The sequence below is a fragment of the Oreochromis niloticus genome, linkage group LG5, assembly GCF_001858045.2.
Source record: "Oreochromis niloticus isolate F11D_XX linkage group LG5, O_niloticus_UMD_NMBU, whole genome shotgun sequence".
NCBI lineage: Eukaryota > Metazoa > Chordata > Actinopteri > Cichliformes > Cichlidae > Oreochromis > Oreochromis niloticus.
The window spans coordinates 10786609-10813277 of record NC_031970.2 but is presented as its reverse complement, the minus strand read 5'-3'; the positions used below and the strand labels follow the sequence as shown (position 1 = coordinate 10813277).

Sequence of the window (26669 nt, the reverse complement as noted above, 5' to 3'; positions counted from 1 at the left end):
CCTGTTATATTGATGTCATTGCTCTGGCAAGTTCAGCATAGCCCAAATGCTTAGTTAATGTTGGGTTAACTTACTAATACAGGCTAATACTACTTAGTGTTTATCTTTTACTAATCTATGTAGGCTACAGTGTCGATTCGGATACGGGAAAAAAGAGAGAGGTCACTATTAAACCTTAAGATTAAAACCTAATTTGATGTTTTTATACTGAGAGAGCAGCTTCTTGCCGACGCCTCTCACTTCAGTTTGAGTGCTTCTATCGGAAACCTCTAGGCGTGGATGTGCTGATTTCCGGGGTAGAGGCGCAGTGGGGGAAAGTTTCAGAGGGACGTGAACTATCTTGACATTGAAGCGCAGGCTCTTTGGCTGTTTTAGCTGAAGATCGCTCACTGTCCCACGATCAGAAAGCGCACCGGAGTCACGGTGGCGGCGGCAGATCAACGGAGAGCACGGTAAGACGTCCTCTGGCAACACGCGATACTGATTCAAAGTGTAATTACACAACTGGACTGTGCGCAGTAACGCATTAAGAGAGACTGATTATTACAAACTACTGTGAGGTTGTGGTCATTAAGGGAAAAAAACACTGTTTTTAAAGGAAATGTTAATGCAAATGTGTGGTTGTGCTTCCTATATAACTAAAGAGCAGGCTGTATACAGAGCCTTGCATGGAGTTTAGTGGCCTTATTCTAGGTTAGCTTCATGCTGTGGGTTTTAATTTGACAGTAACTATCCAATAGAGACTCGGGGCTTTGCTGCCATATTCAAATATGTTGCAATTATATTCTTTGTTTTGTAGCCTCCCTGGTTTTCACACCTAACTTTGACACACATCAGGCTTGAGTCATCAAAGCTGTGTTCATAAATACCCAGGGGTGCGTTTAGTAAGTCACACTCAACATCCTATCGTTTCATGTACCATTTAACATGCTCAGCCGTCTGCACTGACCTGTGCATATGTGACATTTTAGTCACCACAGCTGCTACAACCAGCGCATTTGAGATTAAATTTGTTAGAATTTATTATATATAGAGAGGCAAAAAAAATTATCGATTGTTTTGTGCCTCTGCCCCCTCTTTGTTGTACTGTAAAGAACTAAATAGTGAAAACTATCTTTAAAAGACTCTCCAGAATGTTTGCTGCTGGTGTTTAGGGACCAACGCAACCATAATAAAAGTTTCAAGTTATTACATCAAATTTAATGCAATTTCTTCCTAAAATGGATTGCTTCACCTTAACCTCAGCTTTAGAAGGAATTGGATTTCCTGATTTTCATGTCCTTTTACTCTTTGCCACTTCCTTTTCCTCTCTGTTGAGGGCTACTTCTGCTTTTCACTGCTTTTTTCTTTCTAATTTATGAAGCAATTAACCAGTCCAAACTCAAGTTAAAATCAATATCTGGGTTGTTTGAAATACTGCTCTGTTGATTGCGGGCACAGAAGGCAACTATTTGTACAATTTCATGCCTGGGTGATTGATTGCTTTAAAGATGTTTACAAGGCTCTGGAGGTGCTGCACTTGGGGAGCTTGGTTCACTCAGTTATTCATTACCTAGGTGTGATCCGGAGTGTGCTGCAGGATGCCATAACAACAGCAGGAACAGGTAATCTGCTGTTATCTGTTTGTGCTGGTGCAAGCTTCCATGTGCCACTCCTTTTAATCCTGACCTTATGCTAAAAAGGTCCCGCTTGGAGCTCTTTAATCATATATGAGAACTATTTTGAAATATAGCAATATGCCATATTATATGTATCAGAGCAAATATTATTCTACCATGTTTAACTTGTGTGCATGCAGGGTCAGGGTGACTGAACTTAATACTTTGGTTACTTGCAGCAGACACACAGCATGATGGCGAAACAAGACCTTGCTCACTGATATTTGATCACTGTACATACGTCAGAGTACCTGAAAAGTACACAGAATAATGAGTTGGAGTCGTACACTAACCAGGAATCTGAAGAATTTCAGAGCTGAAACCTGCATATTAAAAACCATGTGAGAGAAAATGCAAGCTCTTTATTTTGTCAAAGGAGGCATACACAGAACACTAAAAATAGGCCTGAAGTGTTATGATTCTCATAAAGCTCCTCAGCTTAGTTTAACAATCATAGCTGGGGAAATCCTGGGAAAGTAGCTTTATTTTATTTTTTTATTTCTTTGTGGGAGGGGGGGGGCGGGGGGTGTCATTATCAGGGTGTTTTCCCCAAAGGAAACGTTGTCTCTGCACTGTGACAATAAAGAAATTTCCACTGCTGTTTTGACATCAGGGATCAAGAGCTGCAGCCTGAGACGATTTTGTCTTATCAGCGGCCTTCAGGCAGAAACAGGAGACTGACAAAAAGATTAAGTGGTTGGTGGATCCTTTTAGGAATGTCTGCACCAGTCATTTCTAGTTTAATTTCTTTGCTTAATTTGCTACGTAAACATGCGAATATTAGGCACAGGTTGAAAACTCAGCTAACAAGTTGAAGCCGCGAGCACTGAATTGCAGTACTCCAGTAAACACAGCCAGAGGCAGCTGCAGTGTGTTCAGCCAGTTTCTCATCAGGTAATATGTTGGACTGGATCAAAAAGTTTGTACTTGTTATAGTAGGATGTTTATGTTTGACAGTGTGGTATTCCTGGAATGTTTTTCCTGAACTTTGGATTCACACCAATGGGTTAACAAAGAGCTTTAGGCTTGGAAAGAAGCCCGTTTTTCCCTGCTTCTTGCTGAAAGTCTTCTGAGATTCACCCCTACATGACACAGCAGAGCATGATTCAGATCTGAATCATGCTAAGAAGTCAACAGACATGTGTCTCTTGTGCAGAATTCTCGGCTTATATTGTAACTTGTTTCTAGCATGTAGTCATTAATTACTGATCTTATGTGGTCTGCAGCTGCATCCAGACCTAGCGTCTCGCTGGCTTACCACAGTGGTTGACCAGGCCACACTTCTTCCCGTGCCGAATGGGTGCACTGCCAACTCATGTCAAACACACCTTTAAAATCATCTCCCTCCTTCCGCCGACATTTTTTACACATTTTCTTTTTCCTCTCGTCCTTCTCTCATTTGTCTCTTTGCTAATAAACTGTCAAACTCTGCACGCCACAGCGCATGCAGCACCCAATTCTAAACACAAACACACTGAAGTTATTCTTGGAAGAATGCCCGAGCGCTACAAATAATCGTCTGGTTTGCAGGATCAGTGACGAATTACTGACGCATGGTTGGGGTTTACAGTCTCCCTCAAAGGCCACAGTCTCCCGTCATTTCCAAGAATTGGAGGATACTTACCTCGCATACTGTCGGCTTTACTTTGGGAAGACATCTTTGGGCCCTGTGGGACACCATTAGGGATTTCCTACAAAGTGTCCACAACTGACCTTGACCACAGACTGTTAGTGTAAGATTTGCATCATTTTATGTTTTCATATGCCTCCCACTTGTCACTTAGCGTGACTTCCTTTAAGAAAGGGCATCAACAGGAACTTGTGAGCAGGCTGCAGGCTTAACTGATGTTATTCAACAACTCAGTTAAAAACATGGAGAGACTTAAGGTTCATATTTATAATTTATAACTCTTTCTTTCAGGTCTGTGTGGATGAGTGCATATTAGTATTGCGTCAAGTATTAAAATTCACATCTCCTGAAAATAAAAGAGGCCTTTATTGGTCACAAAATATTAACAGGAAAGGGGAAGTGGTATTGTCACTACGTGGTGATTCAGCTCACGAGGGGTCAATCTGTGTGGCAATCTGTGCGTACACATCTGCACAGACTCTAGCTGCCAGGAAAGTGTTCAGAAACAGTGAATGTGCACAGGAATGCCTGTGCAGCAACAACATGGTCAGTGCCAGTAAATACTGCATTTTGTTATCCTGCACTGTGATCCAAAGCAGACTACGTGATTAAACCGGGGTGTTTTTCTTTTTTGCATATCATTTTGTTGAGTTAAAGTCACTTTGTTTAATTCGTGAGGCACTTTTTTTGTTAAATGGAACAGCTGTAATCCTTTAATGAGTTATAGGTCAAATATTGATGGAGCAAAATGTATGTGTGTCAAAAGAGAAGGTCAAACGGCAGTGTCCCCATTAGACCTTTTGCTTTGAGCTATAGGCCATTCGAAACCATTTATATAATTGAAAGTGTATCTGTGCCCTCATATTCTGCCCTACCACTTTCCCCTCATCATTTTAGTCTTCCATTTTTTCATAAGCTGATTGTATGACCTGGCAGGCCAGCTGCCAGCCCTTTATTGGAGTTCATAAACACACCAACACAGTGATGGTTTTTGCAAAGTATGTAGAATCGTCCTTTTTCCTTGTTTGTTTTTTGGCGTGCAACTAATCCTGCAGTGTTTGTCGCAGAAACACTCTGACGACTGCTACAGCATGGGTCTTGGTGTCAAATTTTCAAAATAAAAGCCCCCAGTTTCTTAACGTAAGCTCAATATATTTTAAAATATATCCAGTTTCCAAAATAAAAGCCCCCAGTTAAATACAAAAAGGTATCAGTATGACCATATCTTTACCAGAATGCTTTAAAGTGTCACCTTTTCAGAATTAAGTTAGTTAGCAGATGTTAGAGATGCTTTACACTGAGTTTTTGTTTTTGTTTTTTTTAAAGAAAGTACTTTCCTTCTTAATGTAAGCCTGATATGTTTTTTTTTAATTAAAGCCCCTAGTTCTAGGAAGTTATGAGGACAACAACAGCAGTAGTTGTTTTCCTGAATAAAAGCCCCCAAACAGTTACTGGCTGGTATCAGTGTCTTCCCTAGTAAGTTTTATACTAGTGATCAGAATTAAAGCCTTTGAATTTAATTTTTTTTTTTTTCAGTTTTCTTCTGCTTCAGTAACTATTTCTTTTTTTTAGTCGGCCTATTTATGTACAACTATTTAAGCAGCAAGCAGCCGACCAAGAACAGCAGTACCAACAAATCCAACACTCTTTCTCAACAAATTTTCAGTTTAACTTCAACTGACAGCTGTTCCCCTTCTCCCATTGGGGTTCATTTCATAAATCTCATCTAATAGAAACCAAGATTTAGTAGGAATCACAGGAATCTGTGCTCCTGGTTTGCATGGAATTCTCGAGGATTTTTGTGGTAGGAACATCAATTTTTGTTTATGAGAGACAAGTGGGAACGAAAAGAAAGGATCTGACCTTCTGGCTGTGCTTACGAGACAATCTAATAAAGTCTTAATCAAGTAAACATTTATTTCAGTCACTGGTTTGTTTTTTGGTCAAGAGACTAACATGTGAACTGTGAACCCAGAAGGAGAGAAACTAAGACTGGACAAAAGGGCTATTTTAAAGTCTGATTACATGCTTGATGATCAAAATACTCAAGGCAAAAATGTTTTTAATATTCCCCCTGTGGCGTTTTGCATTGTGGTGAAACATTTACCGAGTTGACAGGCAGCTGAAGTTAATCATTGTCCTATTAACAGTGTTGAAATCGTAGCATAAGAATAATCTATATCTCTGGCCTCTTGTGCTTCAGCTGTTTACTAGTGAACTGCAGATATGTATATTTACTACCAAAAGTCTGCAGTCTTACTTGTGTAAGACAAGTAAGACAACTTTTTGTGATGCATAGTCTGGAGTCTTGCTGCAACAGAGTAGATGGCTTTACACGTGGTTGCCTGGTTGGCAGAGGCGGGATGTAAACAACAACTAAGATGGCATTTAAAAACTTCCCGAGCATGTAATGTGTGTGTAACCTCACAGCTAGCAGTTCAATGTCAGAGCTGCTGAAAGTGTCCTTAATGGTAATGTGACCTGGGTGGCGCAGTTTGTTAATAAAAGCAGCAATCTAGCCAACGCTTTCCTTGTCACTCTGATCTTTTCCTGTTACCAGAAACGCCTGAAAAGCGGTATCAATAGGAGCCAGTAATTCCTCTAGCTCTCTCTGAAACAGTACACACAAGATTTATTGCAGAAGTTTTTTTTTTAACTTGTCCTCATTACTGAGGCAACAGGCTCTCGGGAGTAATAGAAAACAACGTTGTGTAATGTTAGTCTCTGTACTAAAAGGTCTGTTTATAAATTGTAAGTGATAGGAAGTAGCTCCTTAGGCTTGGAAGTTTCAAATTAGCTCTTAAAAATGGATTGCACATTGCCTTTAGAATAATCGGAGCATTTGGAAATTGACTCTTTGAATTGCAAGCAAGAAACGAGATTGTGTTGTGTAGTTTAATATTCCCCCCAAAATGATGTCCAATTATTCAAATATTTGAGATTCATTGTGAAATAGGCTGCTATGAATACATTCATAAACTCAGATGGATTTTAGATCTTACTTAATTTAAACACTATCACTAAGCTGTTTTTTGTTTTTTAGTTGTTTAAATGTGATTATATAAAGGTAAAAAATTTAGAACCCAAGAGGCAGGTTTAGCTGCAACATTGACAACCAAAAAAAGAATTACAAGTCTAAACAAAGTCCAAAAGGCTTGTGCAAACACGACAGTAATCTGGGAGACCACAAGGAGGGACACCAGGTGAAACAGCAGACAGCCTAACCAGTAACACAGGGTGAGACAGGAGTATATACACACAGGGCTAATGGGCACAGGTGAAAATAAATGAAGACAGGTGAACCTAATGAGGGTGGGGCAGGTAATCACAAAGGTGGCAAAGCAACACACAAAGACACAATAACCACTCAAAAAGAGGAAGTGAGTGATAGTGACACAGAGTGAAGAAAAAGGAAATACAGGAGACATGAGAAAGTAGTGCTTTCTAAGACAATAAATGAGATAAATCTTAAAATCTAAATAAAACCTAAACACCATATAAGCCATTCATGAAAGTTTCTTTGACACTGTAGAATTTAACTGATATTCCATGTCCCCATTTGTGCATGTTCTACCCCACCGTCCCACCCCTGCCCACCTGCCTTGGTTGGTGTCCCCCTGGAAGAGGAGGTGGCTGGGGAGAGGGTGTTCTGGCCATCTCTGCTTAAATTGTTACCCCTGTGAACACAACCTAGATACGCAGTGAAAAATAAAAGGAAAGACAGCTATGGTTTAAATCTGTACCCTGCACCACAGAATGGCGTGCACCTTCACAGTAATATAACTACGTGTTTATGCAACATAGACTGCAACAGCCTTGATAGGGCTGTTTGGTAGCATGGTATAACCTCAGTATATTGATTAACACAGGGAGGATACCTCTGTGTAACAAAAGTTGTAACTGTCTCGTGCTTACAGTTATGCTAATAAAATAGCTAGTTTTCTGCATGTGTAGGCATTTTCTCATTTTCACAGTCATAAAAACATGTATCAATGCAGCCTTCCTGCATTTTAGTAAAAGTAACTATTCCTGAAGTTTCATCAGCTCCAGATCCAAACAAAAACTGCTGGTAGAGCAATACACACAGATCAATACACATAAATATATATATAAATACAAAAAATGACATCATCCCTCAGTGAGGATTCAACGCAGTACTAAATCATGCTGAGGTTTAGCCGAGACACCCTTCAGAGAAAGCTGCTCACATTCCTGATCATGTTCTTTTGGTCATAAAAGCATCAACATTCGTTCAATTTCTTTCTTAATCAGTTCAGGGTCTTAGCTGGTCGCCAGTCATTTGGAGAGACAGACAATCATGCACGCTGCCATTTACAACCACGGCCAACTTAGAATCAACAGTGAAGCTAGCATGTATGTGTTTGGACTCATGGAGGAGGCCAGAGTCCCACAGGAAGAACATGTGTTCCAGCTGGGCAGCAGATTCAAACCTAGGCTACAGTTCTGGACACAATGCTATGAGAACCATATTGCTCTCCCTCCCATCATCACAGGTCAAAAATAAAGCAGCTGCTTGATGAAATCTTTATAGCTTCTTCGGCAGATTCGCAATATGTGTTGTTGTCTAATAAACCAATGGATCCATGTGCAGGCCTCAGCTAATAGGGTTAAACTTCTTTGTCATTTGGTGACCAGCTTCCCACTCAAGCTCATAAAGGAAACTTTGAAGTGCTATTTCTATTCATTATTATAAAATATTATTAGTATTACATTACCTTTCAAGTTATTTTTCTTTTTATAATGGAAAGTTAGTGTGGTTGTGCATTATTGGTGTTTGTGTCGCTTACCCACTTAAATCAGCCAGACATTATACTTTAATAAATAGAGCCATGATACATTTTCTTTTATTTTTCACATATACTTCCCAAAGAAGGAATTACTGCTGATGGTCAGCTGTGAATATTCTTTGTCTTATAACTATGTGTTTAGGTTATAGCGGTGACAGGTTCCACACACACGTCATGGTACAGGATTTCTGTTCTGTCACTTCCTGATTTATTTTGTAATCCTTGGACCATGTTCATTCCTGTTAGCTTTGCTTCTGGTCTTGCTTACGTTTCCCTCCAATTTTCCACCACACCTGTCCCCAATCAGATAATCACTCTCCCCAGCATATAAACTCACAGCTTCCCTTCTGGATGGGTTTCTTTTTAAAATAGCTTTTCATGTTTGTGCTTTGTGCCCATTTTTGGGTGAGGGATTAAACATGAGAAGAAGCGGCTATTATGACATTCAGGTATCAATTGCAAAAGAAACTGAGTATGTATGTAAAAGATTGTTGTTGTTGTTTTTTTCTGTGCTCCTCCTCCCAGTCCATTGTGTCCTATAGAAAAGACAAAGGGCGTGAACTACAACTGCGCACTTGCCTCCCCAAATCTAAGTGAAACCACATTTGCGTATGTGCTTTCACACACACTCACACAGACGCACGCGCTCACACAATCAGTACCATACACTCAGTCTCAGTCATGTAAATTGCTGAAGTCAGAGCTGCTTCCCGTTTTTCAGTAGTTCCGGCTTCTCTGTTGCCGTGTTTGGATAGACCGTGCTGAAAAGGAAGTCTACAGAAACTTTGCTCAGGAAGAGAGGGAGAGGAGAAGCGCAAGGAGATCGTACTTTCAGGAGGAGGAGGAGGTTTTCCTACTGTTGTGAAGTTTGCTGCGGGGTCTCTGCCTAAAGCCATGGGGGCGTTTAGAGGTGTTGACAGAACTGGAGGGAGCAGAAAAGTGCTTTGAAAGGCAGACCAGCACGTGTTGTTTTTTATGTTCCATTTTTTTTCCCCCAAGCAGTTTTGCTCTGAGTGAAAGAAGTAAACCGGATCATTTTGTTTTCTCCTGATGGATTTTAGAGGGAAACCCTACACTGCCATAGATTCCTGAGGAACAGACGCCGCACACAAAAACTCTCACACACGTTAGTGGGATGTTATTAGATGCTTGAAGAAACATGGAAGCACTGAGAGAGTCTTTTCTTCATTTGACTTTGCAGATGTCCACATACAGGCGAGCCACCCTGGACGAGGAGGACCTGGTAGACTCCACCAGTGACGATATCTACCCATCAGCTCCCATGCAGGTAAGAAAGCAAATACCTTGGGCTAAAAATAAGAAACAGGTTGGTGCTGGTACTGGATTATTATGAAACATGTGGGTAAGTGTGTAACTGTTGAGGTTTTGCACCTGGTATAAGACGGCAGATTTTCTAAATTTCAATTACAGATGAACCAACAGCAATTTAGGCTTATGATTAGATGTTTTTTGAACCAAGCTGTCCTCATTTAGTGGTTCAATAAAAGCTGCCAAAGTCACTCTAGCAGTAGTGTTAGTTTAACATGTCTATCCATAACTTTAAGATATATAGTACTTAGAAATGTATTCCTATTCTGATTTGTGAAGGAATTTGAAGTCTTCATGTAATTTTGCAATGGCCAAAACTTCTAAATAGAGGCCTCATTCTGAACTGAGCGTGTGCATGAAATAGAAGATTATAAGATTAGTGAGTATATTTGCATGACGGTTGATCGAGAGACGGCCTAACTGCTAGTGAGCTGGGACATATCCTCCCCAGTGTCTGTAGTTCTCAAACTTAATTTGGATCCACTGGATTACTGTTAATAAGTTAAAAAAAGAAGAGAAGACAGTGGGCTTTAAACTTTCTTTTCTTCTGAAGTCACCAGAAAAAGAAAACTGGTCACATCACTTGTGTGGGTTTTTTCCAGTTCTGTCCAGAGACGGTGTTTTGGTTTTTGCTCAGCGGTGGCCGGGGTGCACCCAGCTCTCACCCAGTATCAGCTGGTATTATTCCACTGAAACTGGTTGGATAAGCAGTTAAGAGAAGGAATGAATTGATGGATAAATGCATAGCTGTCATTTATATCATTTTCATACATGTTGGGTGCAGATTGCTGCCTCTGAATTATTTTTATTCATGGTGGGGACAAAATAAAACACCTGTAAAATAAAATTGTCAGTGCTATAACTAAAAACAGTCTATACTGCAAACAATACTGAAATCTGAACTTTACCTTCACTGTTTTGCTTGGCTTTCAGTGTGGCATCAAGCACAATTTAACCATGTCAACAGTAAAAATAATGAATAAAGCTAGCTAAATAAGAGAATTCCCAACAGCATGTACTTGTATTTTACAGGAGCCTTACAGAAACATCCTGGAAATTTTATTCTCTGTAGTAAAACCGATGCAAAAAGCCATCATCAAAATGGACTGTAAGAGTATACTGTTGCTACTGCCCTTTCTCCTATTCATGTATTTGGTTTACAGCATTTTGAGATCATTTTATAACATTTCTGCAATTTGGCAAATATTAATGTTTGGACAAATGTCTTGATTGTTACTTGTATAATTTAAAAAATGATTTGTCTAAGAGACCACAACGCAAAAATATGCCACAAATTCACTTTAGATTTAAAACAGAATGAAATTGGTTGCGTTTTTTTCTCCCCATTGAGATGAAGTTGTCTTTATTTATTTTTTTATGATGGTTTTCACACAAGGAAGTTGTTGCGCACAGACACTGAAGCATTTAAGCATGAAATCCTTTGTATTTTTTCTGCTGTTGAAAGAACACAACATGTATAAAGAATTTCACTGAGACTGTAGATAAAGACCATTTGGCCTGATTCCTTAAGTTAAACAGTACACTGTTCACGTCCATATAGTGCAGACACACACTGCTTTGTGCAGTTCATCCTTCAGTTCATTCATTCTTTAGGTGCTTTATTTAACCAGGATTGAAATGGTGTTCAAACTGTGCCTAGAGTCAAGTATGACTTGTGGGTTTTTTATTTTTGTGAAATGAAATGTAGCTTCCTAAGACTGTGGCAGACTACAGGTGAAAAAGACTTGGCAGTGATTATCCCAGTTATGCTCAGAAATACAGCTCTGGACCAAACCTGCTTAATGCACTAAGGCTTTGGGATTAAGAAGCCGCCTTTGCTTCGATCGCACTTTAATTTGGCTTGTGAAAACGTCTTCTAATAGCAGCAAATCTGATCCCTATATTTATAGTTTGGGCATACCTGGCTTCAACAGTGTAGTGTGTGGAATGAACAAAAGCCACCATTTATTTATAGGAGTCTCATTTAGACTGACCAGAGTTCTTAATGTGTCCATTGAAGGATATGAGTGACTCTTGGAATCAAAGTCTTTGAGCCGCTTTTCAGCAGATCGTTATCGGTAAACTCATCATTTATAGGTGAACCACAAAAGCAGCAGATAAAGTTCAGCGTTGTCTTGTCTTATTTTAGGCCAAAAGTAAACTGTGCTTTTATTAGTAAGGAAACAATGAAAGAATGCTTGACCTTTTTCCATGTATGAGAGCTGAGGAGACTAATGGAGAAGCCATTGTGCTGTGAAACCATACCTGTCATCAAATCCCTGAGAAACTTTGTCTATACACAATATTTTCCAGTTTTTGTTCACAAGTAAATAGACTCATTGTGTGTCATTCATGCAGTAGTGTCTGTGGCTTTGACTTACACAAATCCTTTAGATGGCTTTTTTTATGTGTGCAGGTGAGCCTTCTGCGTGGCCGTTCCTCATGTTGGCCGAGCAGGACACAGACGGAGAGGAGGCTAATGTGCTTGGTGTGTGTTCTGTCAGTGGGCCTGTTCATAACTCTCATCACAACTGGGATTTTCTACAAACAGAGTGAGTTCAAAGTTTTGACACCTCAGTGACATACAGCGAAAAGAACCACCTGTGATTTCTGTGAAATTGACTAATTAAATAGAAAAGCCCACTTCATACCTATAATGGTGCTTTTATCTACAACAAAGGTTCAATAACTATTATTTTTGATCTTTCAGTGATTTTATATTTAATCTTATTCAGTTTTTTTACTGAACTCCATAAAAAAATTAAAGAAGCCTAGCCTGTAATTAACTGATATGCTTAAATTTTAAAATCAGCTGTTTCCAGTAACTAAGAAAATGCAGAAACCATCAAAATATTTGGATTACTGAAAATTTAATTTTCAAAATAAGTTTATTTCTAAAGAAATAAAATGAATAAAAAAAATAGACTAAAAAAAATTAAATTGAAAGAAGCCCTGTGCCTGTATTTACAAATTTCATAAATGACCCCACACAACTTTGCTTTCTCCTTGCCACATCAACCATGTCTTGTGACAGCTGTAGGTGAAGTAGACAAATTATTGTTGGAGAAATTTTAGAAATGTCACAGCTACACTTACAAATATATAGATGGTTCAAAGGTGACTCTGCTTGATCCCTTGAAAGTTGAGGCCAATCAGCAAGTTTGTGCTTGATGTATTAGACATGCTTTTGCAATGTAGAAATGCAAAGGGTGACCTTGTGTCTACGAACCCAGAGAAAGACTCAAGAAAATCTAGCAAAACATACAAGCGCTACCCCATTCATGCGTTTTTCTTCCCTTTATCCAATTCGAGGTCATGAGTGGGATTGGGAGACCCCCTGGACAGGTCTTGGGCTATTGCAGGATTAACACATGGACAATTGTTCATGCTCACATTTACATCTGCAGCCAGTTTACTGTAAAATCACCTAACCCTCTGAATTGTGGGAAGAAGCTTGAGTATCTGCCAAAAAAAACATGCAGACACTGGGAAAACATGCAAATTCCATAGAGAAGGCCCAGACCCAAACCCAGGATATTCTTGCTTTGAAGTGACAATGCTGTCCTAAAAGTGTTTTGAAAAGTCACCTCTGCAAGACATGAAATGGAAGTGATGCACAAGAATGCTACACCCATTTTTATTACAGTAGTACCAGTTGGCCTCATTGCTTAATCAAAGAGACAAGACACCTTTCTAAAAATGGCACCAGGATTTGTTTTTCTAGCAGCCTTTGAATATCCCTGCCTCCAGGGTTTAAAGGTTATATTTGTACTTCTAAATGTGAAGCTATAGCAAAAAGCTTGCTTACTATTTTTTTCTTTCATTGTTCTGCACAAGGAAATACTGTAAAACTGTAATGTAATTTGCGGGGGGGGGGTTTATTAAATAGGGAGTTGTGTAAAGTTCCAGACATTCTAGTAAGAATGTCTGGATTAGGTTTCTTCAAGTCTAAGCCAGAGACCTTATAGAAGAGAGGCATGGCACTCAATGTTGTAAAAAATTAAATATGACAGAATTCTAGAATGGTCCAGATGAAGAGTGGGCAAATAAACTTGAAATTATATTACACTGAACAAAAATATAAAACGCAACACTTTTGTTTTTGCTCCCATGAGCTGAACTCAAACATCTGAATTTTTCTACATACACAAAAGACTCATGACTCTCAAATATTGTTCTCAAATCTTTATAAATCTGTGTTAGTGAGCACTTTTCCTTTATCAAGATAATCCATCCCACCTCACAGGTGTGGCATATCAAGGGGCTGATTAGACAGCATGAATAATGTACAGGTGTGCCTTAGACTGCCCACAATAAAAGGCCACTCTGAAATGTGCACAGTTTTGCTTTATGGGAGGGGGTGGAGGGGCAGAAAACCAGTCAGTATCTGGTGTGGCCACCATTTGCGTCATGCAGGGCAACACATCTCCGTCGCATAGAGTTGATCAGGTTGTTGATTGAGGCCTGTGGAATGTTGGTCTACTCCTCTTCAATAGCTGTGCGAAGTTGCTGAATATTGGCAGGAACTGGAACACGCTATCGTATACGCCGATCCAGAGCATCCCAAACATGCTCAATGGGTGACACGTCTGGTGATTTCTGGTGATTATACAGAGGCTGAACAGAGTCATGGACGAATGGCACAGCAATGGGCCTAAGGATCTTGTCAGGGTACCTCTGTGCATTCAAAATGCCATCAATAAAATGCACCTGTGTTCGTTGTCCATAACATACACCTGCCCATACCAGAACCCCACCGCCACCATGGGCCACTCGATCCACAACGACATCAGCAAACCACTCACCCACACGACGCCACACACGCTGTCTGCCATCTACCCTAAACAGTGAAAACCGGGACTCGTCTGTGAACGGAACGCCTTTACCACGTGCCAAACGGCATCAAATGTGAGTGTTTGCCCACTCAAGTCGGTTACGACGACGAACTGCAGTCAGGTCCAGATCCCGATGAGGACGACGAGCATGCAGATAAGCTTCCCTGAGACGGTTTCCAACAGTTTGTGCAGAAATTCTTTGGATATGCACACCGATTGTTGCTGCAGCTGTCTGGGTGGCTGGTCTGAGGCAATTCTGGAGGTGAACATGCTGGATGTGAAGGTCCTGGGCTGGTGTGGTTACACGTGGTCTGCGGTTGTCAGGCCGGTTGGATGTACTGCCAAATTCTCCGAAACGCCTTTGGAGACGGCTTATGGTAGAGAAATGAACATTAATTTCACAGGCAACAGCTCCGGTAGACCTTCCTGCAGTCAGCATGCCGATTGCACGCTCCCTCAAAGGTTGCGACATCTGTGGCATTGTGCTGTTTGATCAAACTGCACATTTCAGGGTGGCCTTTTATTGTGGGCAGTCTAAGGCACACAATATTGTGCAATATTCATGCTGTCTAATCAGCCCCTTAATATGCCACACCTGTGAGGTGGGATGGATTATCTTGGTAAAGGAAAAGTGCTCACTAACACAATTTATAAAGATGTGAGAACAATATTTGATACATGGGTCTTTTGTGTATGTAGAAAAAAATTTCAGATGTTTGAGTGCAGCTCATGAAAAATGGAGCAAAAACAAAAATGTTGCATTTATATTTTTGTTCAGTGTAAAACTAAGTCTGTAAACTAAGCTTTTTTTCTTTCTTTTTTTCCTATACATCTAAATTTTGTCTTGGCATCCATTTATGAAATGTTTATGTTAATAACACTTCAAATAAGTGTGTTTGCTCGAGGGTATTTCCCAAGCCCAGAGCAAAACAGCTGCCAAGTGGCAAAACTTGTTTCTGGAAAGACTTTGGTAAGTTAAATAGTTCCAGCTCCAGACATGGGCAGTACTGATATCTTACCTCAAGAATGGAAATCAACTTTGCTACAATGAAAGATAGTTTAAAGGAGATTTTTCAATAATACAATTCAATATTTTTTTTTTTTCTTTTTGCCAACTGAGGTAGAATCTCACAGAACTGTTTGTCCTAAAAGTGTTTTGCTGTTACAAAAACTGATTCGTCTACATATTGTGCATGACTGCCTTTACAAAAACCATATTAGTTTGACTAAAAGGCAATTCCATTCTTTAACTATACTATAACTATGATTTATAACTTTATTTTCAAAATGCTAAATTTTTACAAAAATCCTAAATGTATATTATTGTGGTCCTAATATTCCTTATAGTTCTTTAATAAAATGAATGAATAATTTATTTTTGGCTAGTGGTGATTAGTTTCTTGTATGTGAGACATGGGGAAGAAAAGTCTAAGCTAGAAATTTGATTGTTAGAGGCTTAAAAACAACCCTAGCTCTCTCTCTTGACCTTGTTCATTATGGAAAAAGAGGTTTATGGAATTGTATTGACATCCTGGCGGCGTCTCATCAATGGTAGCTTCCTTAAACTTACCATGGGAAACGTAATACCACTTCCTCCAATTCAGCACCACAAGTCAGATCACACTTTGAAATAATAAAAGGAACAAGGATGAAACCTCCTAAGGGTACAAACCTCATCACGGCACAAATGTCTCTGTCTCCGGCTCATACCTTATATGGACAAGCTGAAGGTCTTATAGGAAGTTTTGTAGTAGAGGTATTCACTGCTTACACTTCTGTAAATGCTAAAAGGTTTCTGTTCAACAGCTTTAATGTTTAGAACCGAGAATCTATAAGCCTCAGTGCTCTGCTTGATTCCTCTTTATTTTTCTAGAGAACTAACACACATATATACTGTACGGGAAAGTGTCATCTTAGATTTGGATGTTAAAACAGCTCAAAAGACATGTTTGTGGTGTTTTTCTAAATGGACAATATGTATAAAAACTGTACTTGACTCTTGAAATAATGAAATAATTGTTAAAGTAATCCTCAGTCTTCTGCCCTTTTCTGTTTAATGTTCATCTATTAATCAGACACTTTGATTAATAATTATTTATTAGTGGAACATGCCGCTTCCTCAGAAAGACCTGCCATGTATTTTCAGGTAATTATTTCTAAAGAATATTGCAATACGCAGTCCCTTCAGGTTGTATATTTGTTCTCCTAAGATGATTGATTCCAGATGGTCAGAAAACCCTGGTTTTCTGATCCCACAATGAATTATTTTCAGATTATCCATTTTGGTTGTTTCCCACTAGCTGATAATGTTGAAAGTGAATTATCCATGGATTTAATATGCTTTAAAACTGTGTTTTGCTTTTTTGTGCAACAGCACACCCAGGCGTGTGCCTAACAGAGCCATGCATTACTGTGGCCAGTGCGGTTCTGGGAGCCATGGACCGATCCGTAGATCCCTGCCAGGACTTCTATAACTTTGCTTGTGGGGGCTGGATAAAAAACAACCCACTATATGAGGGCAAGTCCCGCTGGGGTTCTTTCAGCAACCTGTGGGAACACAACATGCTTGTAATGAAGCAGTTATTAGGTAAAGATCCTTTATTTGAATGCAGTTCAGTGTTTTTAGCTACCTTTACCCCCATATTTTTAGCTTGTTTTTCACTGGTGTGATTTCATTGTATTTGGGCAGAAAACACAACAATGAAAGGTTTAAGTGAGGCTGAAGAAAAGGCCCAGCGATATTATGAGGCCTGCATGAATGAGTCCAAGATTGAGGAATTGGGAGCTAAGCCACTCCAGCAACTAATTGACCAGGTATGGTTATTCAACTTTAAAAGAAATCATTTTTATCGCTTTTAATAAAAGGATTGACTTGTCTCCATTAGTTTCTGAAAGTTTGCTTAATTCCTGTCTGTTCCAGATCGGAGGATGGGGTCTGACTGAACCTTGGGACAAGGACAACTTCCAAAAAGTTCTGCGAACAGTGTCTGCCAACTTGCGTACTTCTCCTTTCTTCACTGTGTTTGTCAACACAGACTCCAAAAACTCCAGTACTAACATCATCCAGGTGAGAAGAACAGAAGTTAAAGGTTTTCATTGGCTTCATGTCCATGTTTTACTCATTTATCAAAAGTTATCCCTAAAGGCACTTCCTGTAGAACTATATAAAATCTCATCCAACAAAAGCATTTTTAACAGCTTCCTCGAGGACAGGTTTTATCTGTTATTCTTGGACCAGTCCCTTTGTTATTACTACAGTATTACTCTGTCTGCATTCAAAAGAATTCATTCCTTTTGTGGGGTGTCACAAGACTATGACAAAAGGGAAAAAGTGGGATCTCTGGCAAGCTTCTGCATTAGCCTGCAGGCTGGAGTTGCCAGCATGCAGGCTAATGCAGAAACTTGCCAAATGAAAACAAAAGGGCTGATTTTGAGCTTATACAGAGGCTGAACAGAGTCATAGGCTGTTTCTCTTAACACTAGGTGGATCAGACCAGCCTGGGACTACCTTCACGTGATTACTACCTCAACAAAACTGCAAATGAAAAGGTATTGTCTACCGTGTTAGACTGGTTTTAGCTATGAAAGTGTGCATGCAAGGGTGCACAGTAATTTAAACACACCCTTAGCCTCTTTGCCTTTTTACAAAAGGAACTCAAATATTTAATATTCCTATTTTGGCCTCGGGGGATAACTCTGCATGTAGCATGTGGTTCCATAGTTTGAATTCTTTTCTAATTTCAGTTTATAATGCATTCAAACATTTTCTCCATACAACCCTGCCTCAATGTGCTGCCTTTCTTTATAGTATCTGACAGCATACCTCAACTTTCTAGTGGAGTTGGGAGTTCTTCTGGGTGGCACAAAGGAAAGTTCTCGGGCCATGATGGAGGAAGTTTTAGATTTTGAAACCACCCTGGCCAACATCACGGTCCCTCAGGAGGAGAGAAGAGATGAGGAGCTCATTTACAATAAGATGGAGGCAAAGGACCTGGCAGTGAGTGTCTCCAGAAATCTCTTCTTCTAACTTCAGGTTTAACCGCATGTTTCTGGGGTTCCAAAGCTGTCTCCGTTCTTACTGCAGACCCTACAGGCCCTGGAGCATGTCTTTGTTAGAGATTGTGTAAAGTCTTTCCCAATTGAGTATCATCTTGAGATGTGGATTGCTACAAGACACATTTATACAGCACTCTTGTGTAACAACAGTACTGGTTAGTGAGAGCGATTCTGTTGCTTCAAGCTTGGAGTGAGCGTTTCATATTTTCCCTAATGTTATAGGTTTCTTATGTCTAAGTTATGTCTTTGTTCTGTTTGTGGCTGGCTTTATGCTGCACACTGTACGTTTGCATGTGATACCTCGTAGCTAGATGAGGAAATGCTGTGGTTCACTGAGAACCTTTGTGTGACTGCCATTTAGAGATTTTGGGGTGAGTGAAGTCAGATAGGCAAGGTATGGGGAACTTCCAGTGCAGGCCTCAGTTTTGATGGTATCGACAAAGGGAAGAACAAATGTTTGCAGTACTTAAACTTGTTTCTTCAAATGTCAGCTGCACCGTGATGAACATGAATGTAAGTCTTTAAGATCACCATAAAGAGGCTCAGCCTTTTCTCATCGTGCCTCAGTTGCTTGTTTTGTGTGTTGCAGACTCTGGCTCCAGCAGTGGACTGGATGGCATACCTCAGAGAAATGTTTGCTTCTGTGTCACTTAATGAATCAGAGCCAGTGGTGGTTTATGCCAAAGAATACCTCCAGAAAGTTTCTGACCTCATAACTAAAACAAATAAAAGGTGAGATGCAAAGAAACTCTTAATCATTTTTTTTCTTTAATGTGTCAAAGACAGGTTGCATAACACTATATAAACACAGCTATGTAAATATCTGTTCCCTTAGATTTATTATGCAGTAAAATAAATAAAATGGAGCAGAGGCGATCAACAGTCTACGATAAATCTTGTACATTTACATGATAAGACCCAACTGCTTGGATTTATTATTGTGAATTGCCCCTTCTTCAATTAAACAGACATTTTATCTTTTTTTGTAAGCCTTCTCAACAACTACATGATGATGAAAGTAGTGAGAAAGATGGCTTCAATTTTGGACCAAAGGTTCCAGGATGCAGAGCAGCGTTTCCTTGAGGTCATGTATGGAACCAAGAAGGTAAGGGATGAAACTTTAGGCCTTGTCACTATAATCAATGTCTTCCCATTTAACTGGGCACTGCCAGTTAAATCGGTTATATAAATGTATGTTAAACCAGCTTTAACTGGTGTTAATGTTAAAAACTCTTTGCCTCATCAATTTGTATTTATTTCTATAATACCGCTTCTATAGGGATGGGTTCTATCCCTTTGTGATCCTAAGTAGATTAAGTGGTTAAAAATGGACAGCACAAGTTCACATCAGTAATCAGAAGGCAGTTTTATATTGTAAAGACTCTACAAACTCTAGCAATTAGACAGCCCCTATATGCAACCTTTTGGCAGTGGGGAGGAAGAACTTAAAAAGCCACCAGACTACAGGAGAGGAAGCCAAACGGGGGAGGGGGGTCTCTTTAGTGTATAAGGGGAAGTCTCTCAGTGGTGAGCCTATAGCAGCATAACTAGGAGATGGTTTGAGGTCACCTGATCCAGCTCTAACTGTAAGTTTTATCAAAAAGCCTTGAGTCTAATCTTAAAGTAGAGAGGGTGTCGGTCTTCAGAATCCAAGCTGGTTCCACAGGAGGAGTCTAATAGCTGAAGGCTCAGACTTGCATTATAAATGGCTTAAATATGCACTTGTAGCAACATAAGCACCTTCTCAGAAACAAGTGGCAGTGACAGCTAGGAGTAGCAGTAAGAAAATGTTTAATAAAATGAATATGTAGAAAGTGTTCACTTCATAAAATGCAGATGCAGTAACCGGAATCTGCAGTTTCCTGTTCTCAAAACACACAGTTTCTGGGTTGATTCAGAAATGACAGCTTGAGTAATTCCTGCTTTAAGAGTTTGCTCAGTGACTTAATGTAAGCATACAGTCTTGTGACATTTAAATTCAGATCAAAGGGTGCATTCACAAAAATGACAGCAAGTTTGCTCACCTCACTCATTATGTTGAACTCTGTAGAGAGCTCTGAGTTAAACTGTCCAGGTCTTGAGTTTGGCTGCTACGTAAATACAGTGGCAGTAAATGACGTCATACCTCCCCAGAAAGTACAGATAATCTGCAGTCTTGTGAATGCAAAGCATTCACACTACTTTCCTATAATTTAAAAAAAAAAATGGCTGACATACAAAGGAGTTAACAATTTCAACTTTGTGGTGCGCAAAGGTTGATATGAAGTTGTTTTTACATAAAATAAGATCAAAATGATTTGCTCTACTAAACACAACTACACTACAGATTTTATTTGTATTTTTGAAAACTAAATAAAACTTTACAGAGAGGGGACATTAACAGGGATGTATGTGTAGATTGAGCTGACCTTTTATAAAGTTGTTTCTTCCTATTTGACACTGAATACTCCAGTGACTTCGCTTATCTGAGGAAAATCCTGTTCCCTCTGTCTTATTATCCACTGGGGTCAAGCTGAAATAACAAACCAATACTTTGTCTATGTCTTGTGTTTCTGTTCCACTTCTCATTTTCCATCTGCATGCCAAGCGGATTTTAAAGCTGGTCTTGCTCTGAACACTCGAATCCTTTTTGCCTACAGCTGTCATTTTCACCTGACGATAAACTTAGGTCAGTCTTGAGGTGGCAAAATTAGTCTTTGCAAATACAGGGAAAATCTTCAAACACTTATGAGGAAAAACGTATTGTAAAATTTAATTTGAATAGTTGGAGTTTGTTTTAAAGTATTTTAGATTTAGGGGAAAATTACAAAAAGTAACCACTTAACAAATGAAAGAGTTTCTAGTATCAGTGTCTTGTGACTCAGGGCAGCATCAAGAATTGGTGGTGGCAAGTAGAGTGCTGTGAGCTGCATACAATCGCTGAGCCTGTAGAGATGGCATTTAAAATTTGCTTAAAATAACAGCACAAAGGTCAAAGACAAAGCAATTTATCAAGTATATGGTTCACTTTCTATCATAGATGAGGTCTTAGCATCCTTCATAAAATTGTTCCAAAAAATAGTAGTGTTACGTCTTAATTATATATTGTAACAGCTGGAAAGCGATAAGCATGATGCAGACCTCCACTTTAAATTGGTGAATTTATTTCTAGCCATTTAGATCGATTTATCATATTCAAGGTTCTGGGGAATTTGAATGCAGCAAGTTAAAACGTATGAGGATTAGTCATGTGTAATCTGGGAAATCTAGGAGGTGGTGACTAATCTGAAGCAAACAAAATATGGCAGCCTAAAAACCCCACAAAGTAAATGACTCCTAACAAACAATGAAGGGTGCATTGTTTTCGTTAACATGTCTTGGGTTTTTTGCAGAGCTGCACTCCACGCTGGAAGGTGTGCGTCAGCGACACAGACAGTGCCTTGGGCTTTGCTCTTGGAGCTATGTTTGTCAAAGCCACCTTTGCTGAGGACAGCAAAGCCATTGTAAGTGTTTCAAGGTTCTTCCTTCAAAATAGCATCTGCGAGAGATCGATTTTGATGTCTCTTTGTCTTCCTGTGCTTCAGGCTGAGAATATGGTTACAGAGATTAAGCAGGCATTTGAGGATGGATTGAAGTATGTGAGCTGGATGGACACAGAAACAAAAAAGGCAGCACAAGAAAAAGTGGGTATAAAGCATCCCGCTGATGCTTTATGGGGACATCTGTGCATAAACTGTTTTCTGTGTGGAAGTGGCAGAGAAATGCAGCACTGCCATCTGCTGTGAAAATGTGTCTCTTACAAATTGTCATCTTTCACAGGCAGATGCAATATACAACATGGTCGGGTATCCTGAATTCATCATGAATGCCACGAAACTGGATAAAGTGTTCAATGATGTAGGTAAATGCAAAAGTGGATTACCATGTCCTAACTTCTCACTTTTGTTTGTCATGGTCTCTTTTGCCTCTTTAAAATGCTTAATTTTGTTTTCTGTTACTTTGATTCCTTTCAGTTTGCTGTGGTGTCAGGCCTTTACTTCCAGAATGTTATGCAGTACTACAACTTCTCAGGCAGAGTGACTGCAGACCAGCTGAGGAAACCTCCTAACCGAAACCAGTGAGTTCCTCAGTTTTAACTCTTTCACACCATCGTTCTTGCAGAGGAGGTAGCAAACACTTATGGGAGTGAATTTCTATTGGTGTGTGTGCATTGGTTCTGCTATGTCAGTACAAACTTTGACTCTGAGCTATGGAAGAGGGGTTAGATTAAGGTTCCCATTCGTTTCAAACTGATCTGAAGTCTGTGTAGGAACAGGAACTTGATGTTGATCTCATGAGGTACATTCTTGTGGATTTTTTTTTTTTTTTTTTTTGCAGGTGGAGCATGACCCCTCCAACAGTAAATGCCTATTATAACCCAACAAAAAATGAGATGGTTCTGCCTGCAGGAATCCTGCAAGTTCCATTCTACAGTCGCTCTTGGCCTAAGTATGTCCTCGTTCTATCTATGAGTTTGCTAAATAAAGTAATTAAGACTAACTTTATTCTGCTGTGAAAGGCATTTATATTTGGCTGACAAACTGACAGTCACATTTACTCGCATTCATGTACTACTGAGATTCAAATCCAGAACTGCTGCTTTGAGGCAACAGTGCTAACAGCTGTTCCATCCAAACAGTTTTCCACCTTTTCAGTCTTCAGTCTTTCTGCTCACTTGAAGCCAGTTGCCACTTAGATTAACGTGAAATACAAACAACTTTCTCACACTTGAGACCAGCACCTACATTATTTAAGCCTCCGAGGTCTGAGTCATCATGGGTGATGATATCATAGGCCAGTGGTTCCCAAAAAAAGTTCGCGCACCCCCCCCGCACAAACGCATCCTCCAAACACACACCCATATTTTGTGTTACTCCCTAGGGGGTGGGCCCCGCACTTTGGGAACCTCTGTCATAGGCAATCAAAAGATGTCACTTTTGGCTTTAAATCATTGTCAGTGACTTAAAACTCAGAGGGTTGTTTAACAAACTTGCTCAATTTTCTTTCTTGTGTAGAGCTCTGAATTTTGGTGGAATTGGAGTTGTCATGGGCCATGAGCTGACTCATGCGTTTGATGACCAAGGTAAAAATCTTAATTTGTATTTCAGAGTGACCTAAACTTGACCTAAACTAATAATATTTGTATTCAAAGGCAGGGAGTATGATAAAGATGGAAACCTACGCCCTTGGTGGAAGAACTCTTCTGTTGAAGCTTTCAAGAAGCAAACCCAGTGCATGGTGGAGCAATATGACAATTACAGCATCAACCAAGAGCCTCTGAATGGAAGACAAACGCTGGGAGAAAACATCGCTGACAACGGTGGACTCAAGGCTGCTTACAAGGTCTGTCAGATGAGAAATATTTAAATGTGCAGAAGGGGGCGTTCTGTGAGCAATGCAGGCAATGCTGGTGTAAGATTGTATTTGGGTTATAACAAAGTTTTGACACACTGCATTCTTACAAGGTCAGAAGAGCAGTGCAGATTTGCCATTAAGCCCCTGCAGCAGTTTATCTCTCAGGCCTGCTGTGGGTCATATCCATTAATCTGTATTGGAAAAAGGTTGTCTAGTTTACAGTGAAGCCTGGAAATGCAACAGGTGGCTATGAGTGGCCTTGTCAGCCTCTAGTTACTACTTCACATGCGCGCATTCTTTCCATGTAATGAAAGGTCATAAGCTGTGAGGCAGATGACCAAATGCTATAGAAGCAAAAGTGATGCCCTAGAAGTAAATAGAGGTACTTCTTTTTCTTTTTGTTTTATAGGCTTATTTGAACTGGATTAAAAAGAACGGAGAAGAGGCCACGCTGCCAGCGCTGGGAATGACGAACCATCAGCTGTTTTTTGTGGGATTTGCCCAGGTTTGTATTACTTTTCTTCACTCGACCAACCAACGCTGCTTCTGCTTTAAAGCCTTAAAGCAAACCCCCAGATGTGTAATGAGCCGTAAACTGTTCAGAAATAACAATTTGTGGTTACCATCTTGGCTTGGTTCTTGGTGTGTGCACTGGAGGCTTTGAATTTACCACACTCAAAGGATGCACAAGTTTGCCACACTTGTTCTTGTTTTTTCTGACAGGCTATAAGAAAGCTGGTATGTCACAGATCTTGATTGTGTATGCTTGTGTGCAAAACCATGGCTGTAGGAAGACAGCATGACCTATTATAAGCTTTGTAGTGTAAAACTCTGTAATAAACACCAATGCTAAAACATTGCTGTGAAAATAAGATGGGTGGGGGAGGGGACAGATTTTGATCTTAGTCTGTCAAGATATGCTGCCCAAAAAATAAAGGAACACTTCATAAACACACTGGATCTTGGTGAATAAAATATGAAAGTTGGAAAGTACATACCAGTCTGTGGAACTGAAAATCATTCAAAGTGGGAGGCAAATCAAACTTTTGGGGGCATGTCTTGTTGTTGCCTCTCAAATGTACCGTTTTCATGGTAATTTGCACCAATGCAAATTATTGTTAACAACTTTTTGAATAACTGAAGGATTAGGTAGAAAAATAACTCATCCGTTTTTGTCTCTTATCTCTGTTCCTCTCACAGGTATGGTGCTCTGTCAAGACACCCGAGAGCTCGCACGAGGGCGTTATGACAGATCCTCACAGTCCTCCGAGATTTAGGGTCATCGGCACAGTGTCAAATTCACGTGAATTCTCAAAGCACTTTGGATGCAAAGCAGACACTCCCATGAACCCAAATCACAAGTGTGAGCTTTGGTGATGCCTCGTTGATCACCAATTTTAACAGGAGTGAAACTGACACTAGGGGTGGGGGTTGTTTAAGATGCTGACAAAGCCTCATGAGACTGGGATGCAGGAATCACTGAAAGTCCCCCCTTGCTACTTAGTGCTTATCAGGCTGTTTATCGGGACAAAATGTAGCTGCTGTGTTGGAAGGATTACAGTCCTCACTGCTTCTATGCAAAGACAGTTTTAGCAAACTGCATTCCCCAAAACTGAGATTTAATGTTGCTTTATTTTGTTTTGTCGGTTTGTTTGAACACTTTGAAACCCCACCCGATGGTTACGATGGAGGAACCACTCTTCTGGCTTCATATTTTCAAATGAGCAGATTAATGGGACTTTTTGTTACTTTCCACTGAGCTTTTATCTGCTGCTTTTATTGAATGTTATATTTAAAGTTTTTGTCCTTTTATACAAGTGAAGCAGGAATTTAAAGATTTTTAACCTGATGAAAGTGCAGTTCACTGTTTTGTTCTTTTTGTGTTTGTTTTTTTTCTTTTTAAAGCCATTAAGGGGTAAAAATACGTTTTAATGATGGAAGTGTTTGCCTTTAAACACTTAATATTCCAAAAATGTGTACAGTTTGGTCAGTGTCATTCAGAACTTGAGTAAGCTAAGCCACAATGTGCCATACCCATTTATACAGTTTGTCACAAATTTTGTACATTAAAACCAATCTAGAAACATTTCCCTTGTTCAGTTTATTTGATTCATGCATCACTTTAATTCACAGGCAAGATTCTGACCTGACACACGGTGACCAGAGGTTCAGATTCTACTTGCAGCACAGTCATGGGTTTTGTTTGGGTGGAGTGGTCTTCCCTGGGTTAATTTTGGGTGTCATTTGACTTTTTGCACAATATTTTCTGCATCAGTTTCATTGAAATGTCTATGAAAAGGGTTGGGTACAGGTGACACCTGCCAAATTCATAGACTAAAAGTTACTGCTGTGAGGTTCTTTCACTTTGTATCAGTTAACAAGTTGAGGGGTTTTGTTTTGTTTGTTTTTTTGTTTTTTTAAATTAAGTTTACTGAAGAGGGATAATCTGTCTTTGTTATCTTCAGTTTGCCTTGATTCTGTGTAATCTGAATTTCTGATATGGGGTTACTTTGTCTTTTACAGGAGTATTTGCCTGATCTAAATTAGAGATTTTTAATAGCTCAAACATGTTCAAACCTTTGAGCATTCAGAGCATTTCATGTAGACTGGTTTTGAGTTTTGTCAGAAACTAGTGCAAAATATGATTAGACAAACTAGCAACAGTATTGGGGGGAACTGGCTCACAGCTTGCTTGAGGTGTGTGTGGTTTTTTGTTTTTTTTGTTTGTTTGTTTGTTTTTTTTCTTAAAAAAAAAACGTTCTGGTTCCTTCATGGTCATTACCCTGCCTATGCATGCAGGGTACTAGAGGAAGAAAGGATGTACAGCTGCTGCATATATCAATTTTTCTTAAGCCCTCTTATTCTATTGTTTCCACCACCTCCCAACTTAAAGTACTGCACTAGTCATTAACTCTTTTGAAGTCATTAACTACTGAAATTTTTCAATAAAATGTACTGCTATTCCTTTTAAGGTGATGGA

At 39.6% G+C, this 26669-nt stretch overlaps 1 protein-coding gene across 3 annotated transcripts; it reads left to right on the top strand.

The window, feature by feature from the left end:
* Positions 1 to 296: 296 nt before the first annotated feature.
* Positions 297 to 25777, top strand: ece1 (endothelin converting enzyme 1). 3 transcript variants are annotated; one of them, XM_005469636.3, is made up of 19 exons: positions 297 to 452; positions 9298 to 9384; positions 11842 to 11977; positions 16635 to 16847; positions 16950 to 17074; positions 17181 to 17327; positions 17744 to 17809; positions 18069 to 18257; positions 18906 to 19048; positions 19307 to 19421; positions 21688 to 21798; positions 21880 to 21978; positions 22115 to 22192; positions 22309 to 22412; positions 22673 to 22783; positions 23350 to 23417; positions 23487 to 23677; positions 24099 to 24194; positions 24890 to 25066. In XM_005469636.3, exons 2-19 carry the CDS (start codon positions 9298 to 9300, stop codon positions 25064 to 25066), a joined length of 2256 nt encoding a protein of 751 aa, XP_005469693.1. In that variant the 5' UTR covers positions 297 to 452. The 3 variants fall into 3 exon arrangements, with proteins under 3 accessions (XP_005469693.1, XP_005469692.1, XP_003447732.1); XM_005469635.4 differs by lacking the exon at positions 297 to 452 and adding an exon at positions 8427 to 8545; XM_003447684.4 differs by lacking the exon at positions 297 to 452 and having other exon boundaries at positions 9256 to 9384; positions 24890 to 25777.
* The last annotated feature ends 892 nt before the right edge of the window (positions 25778 to 26669 follow it).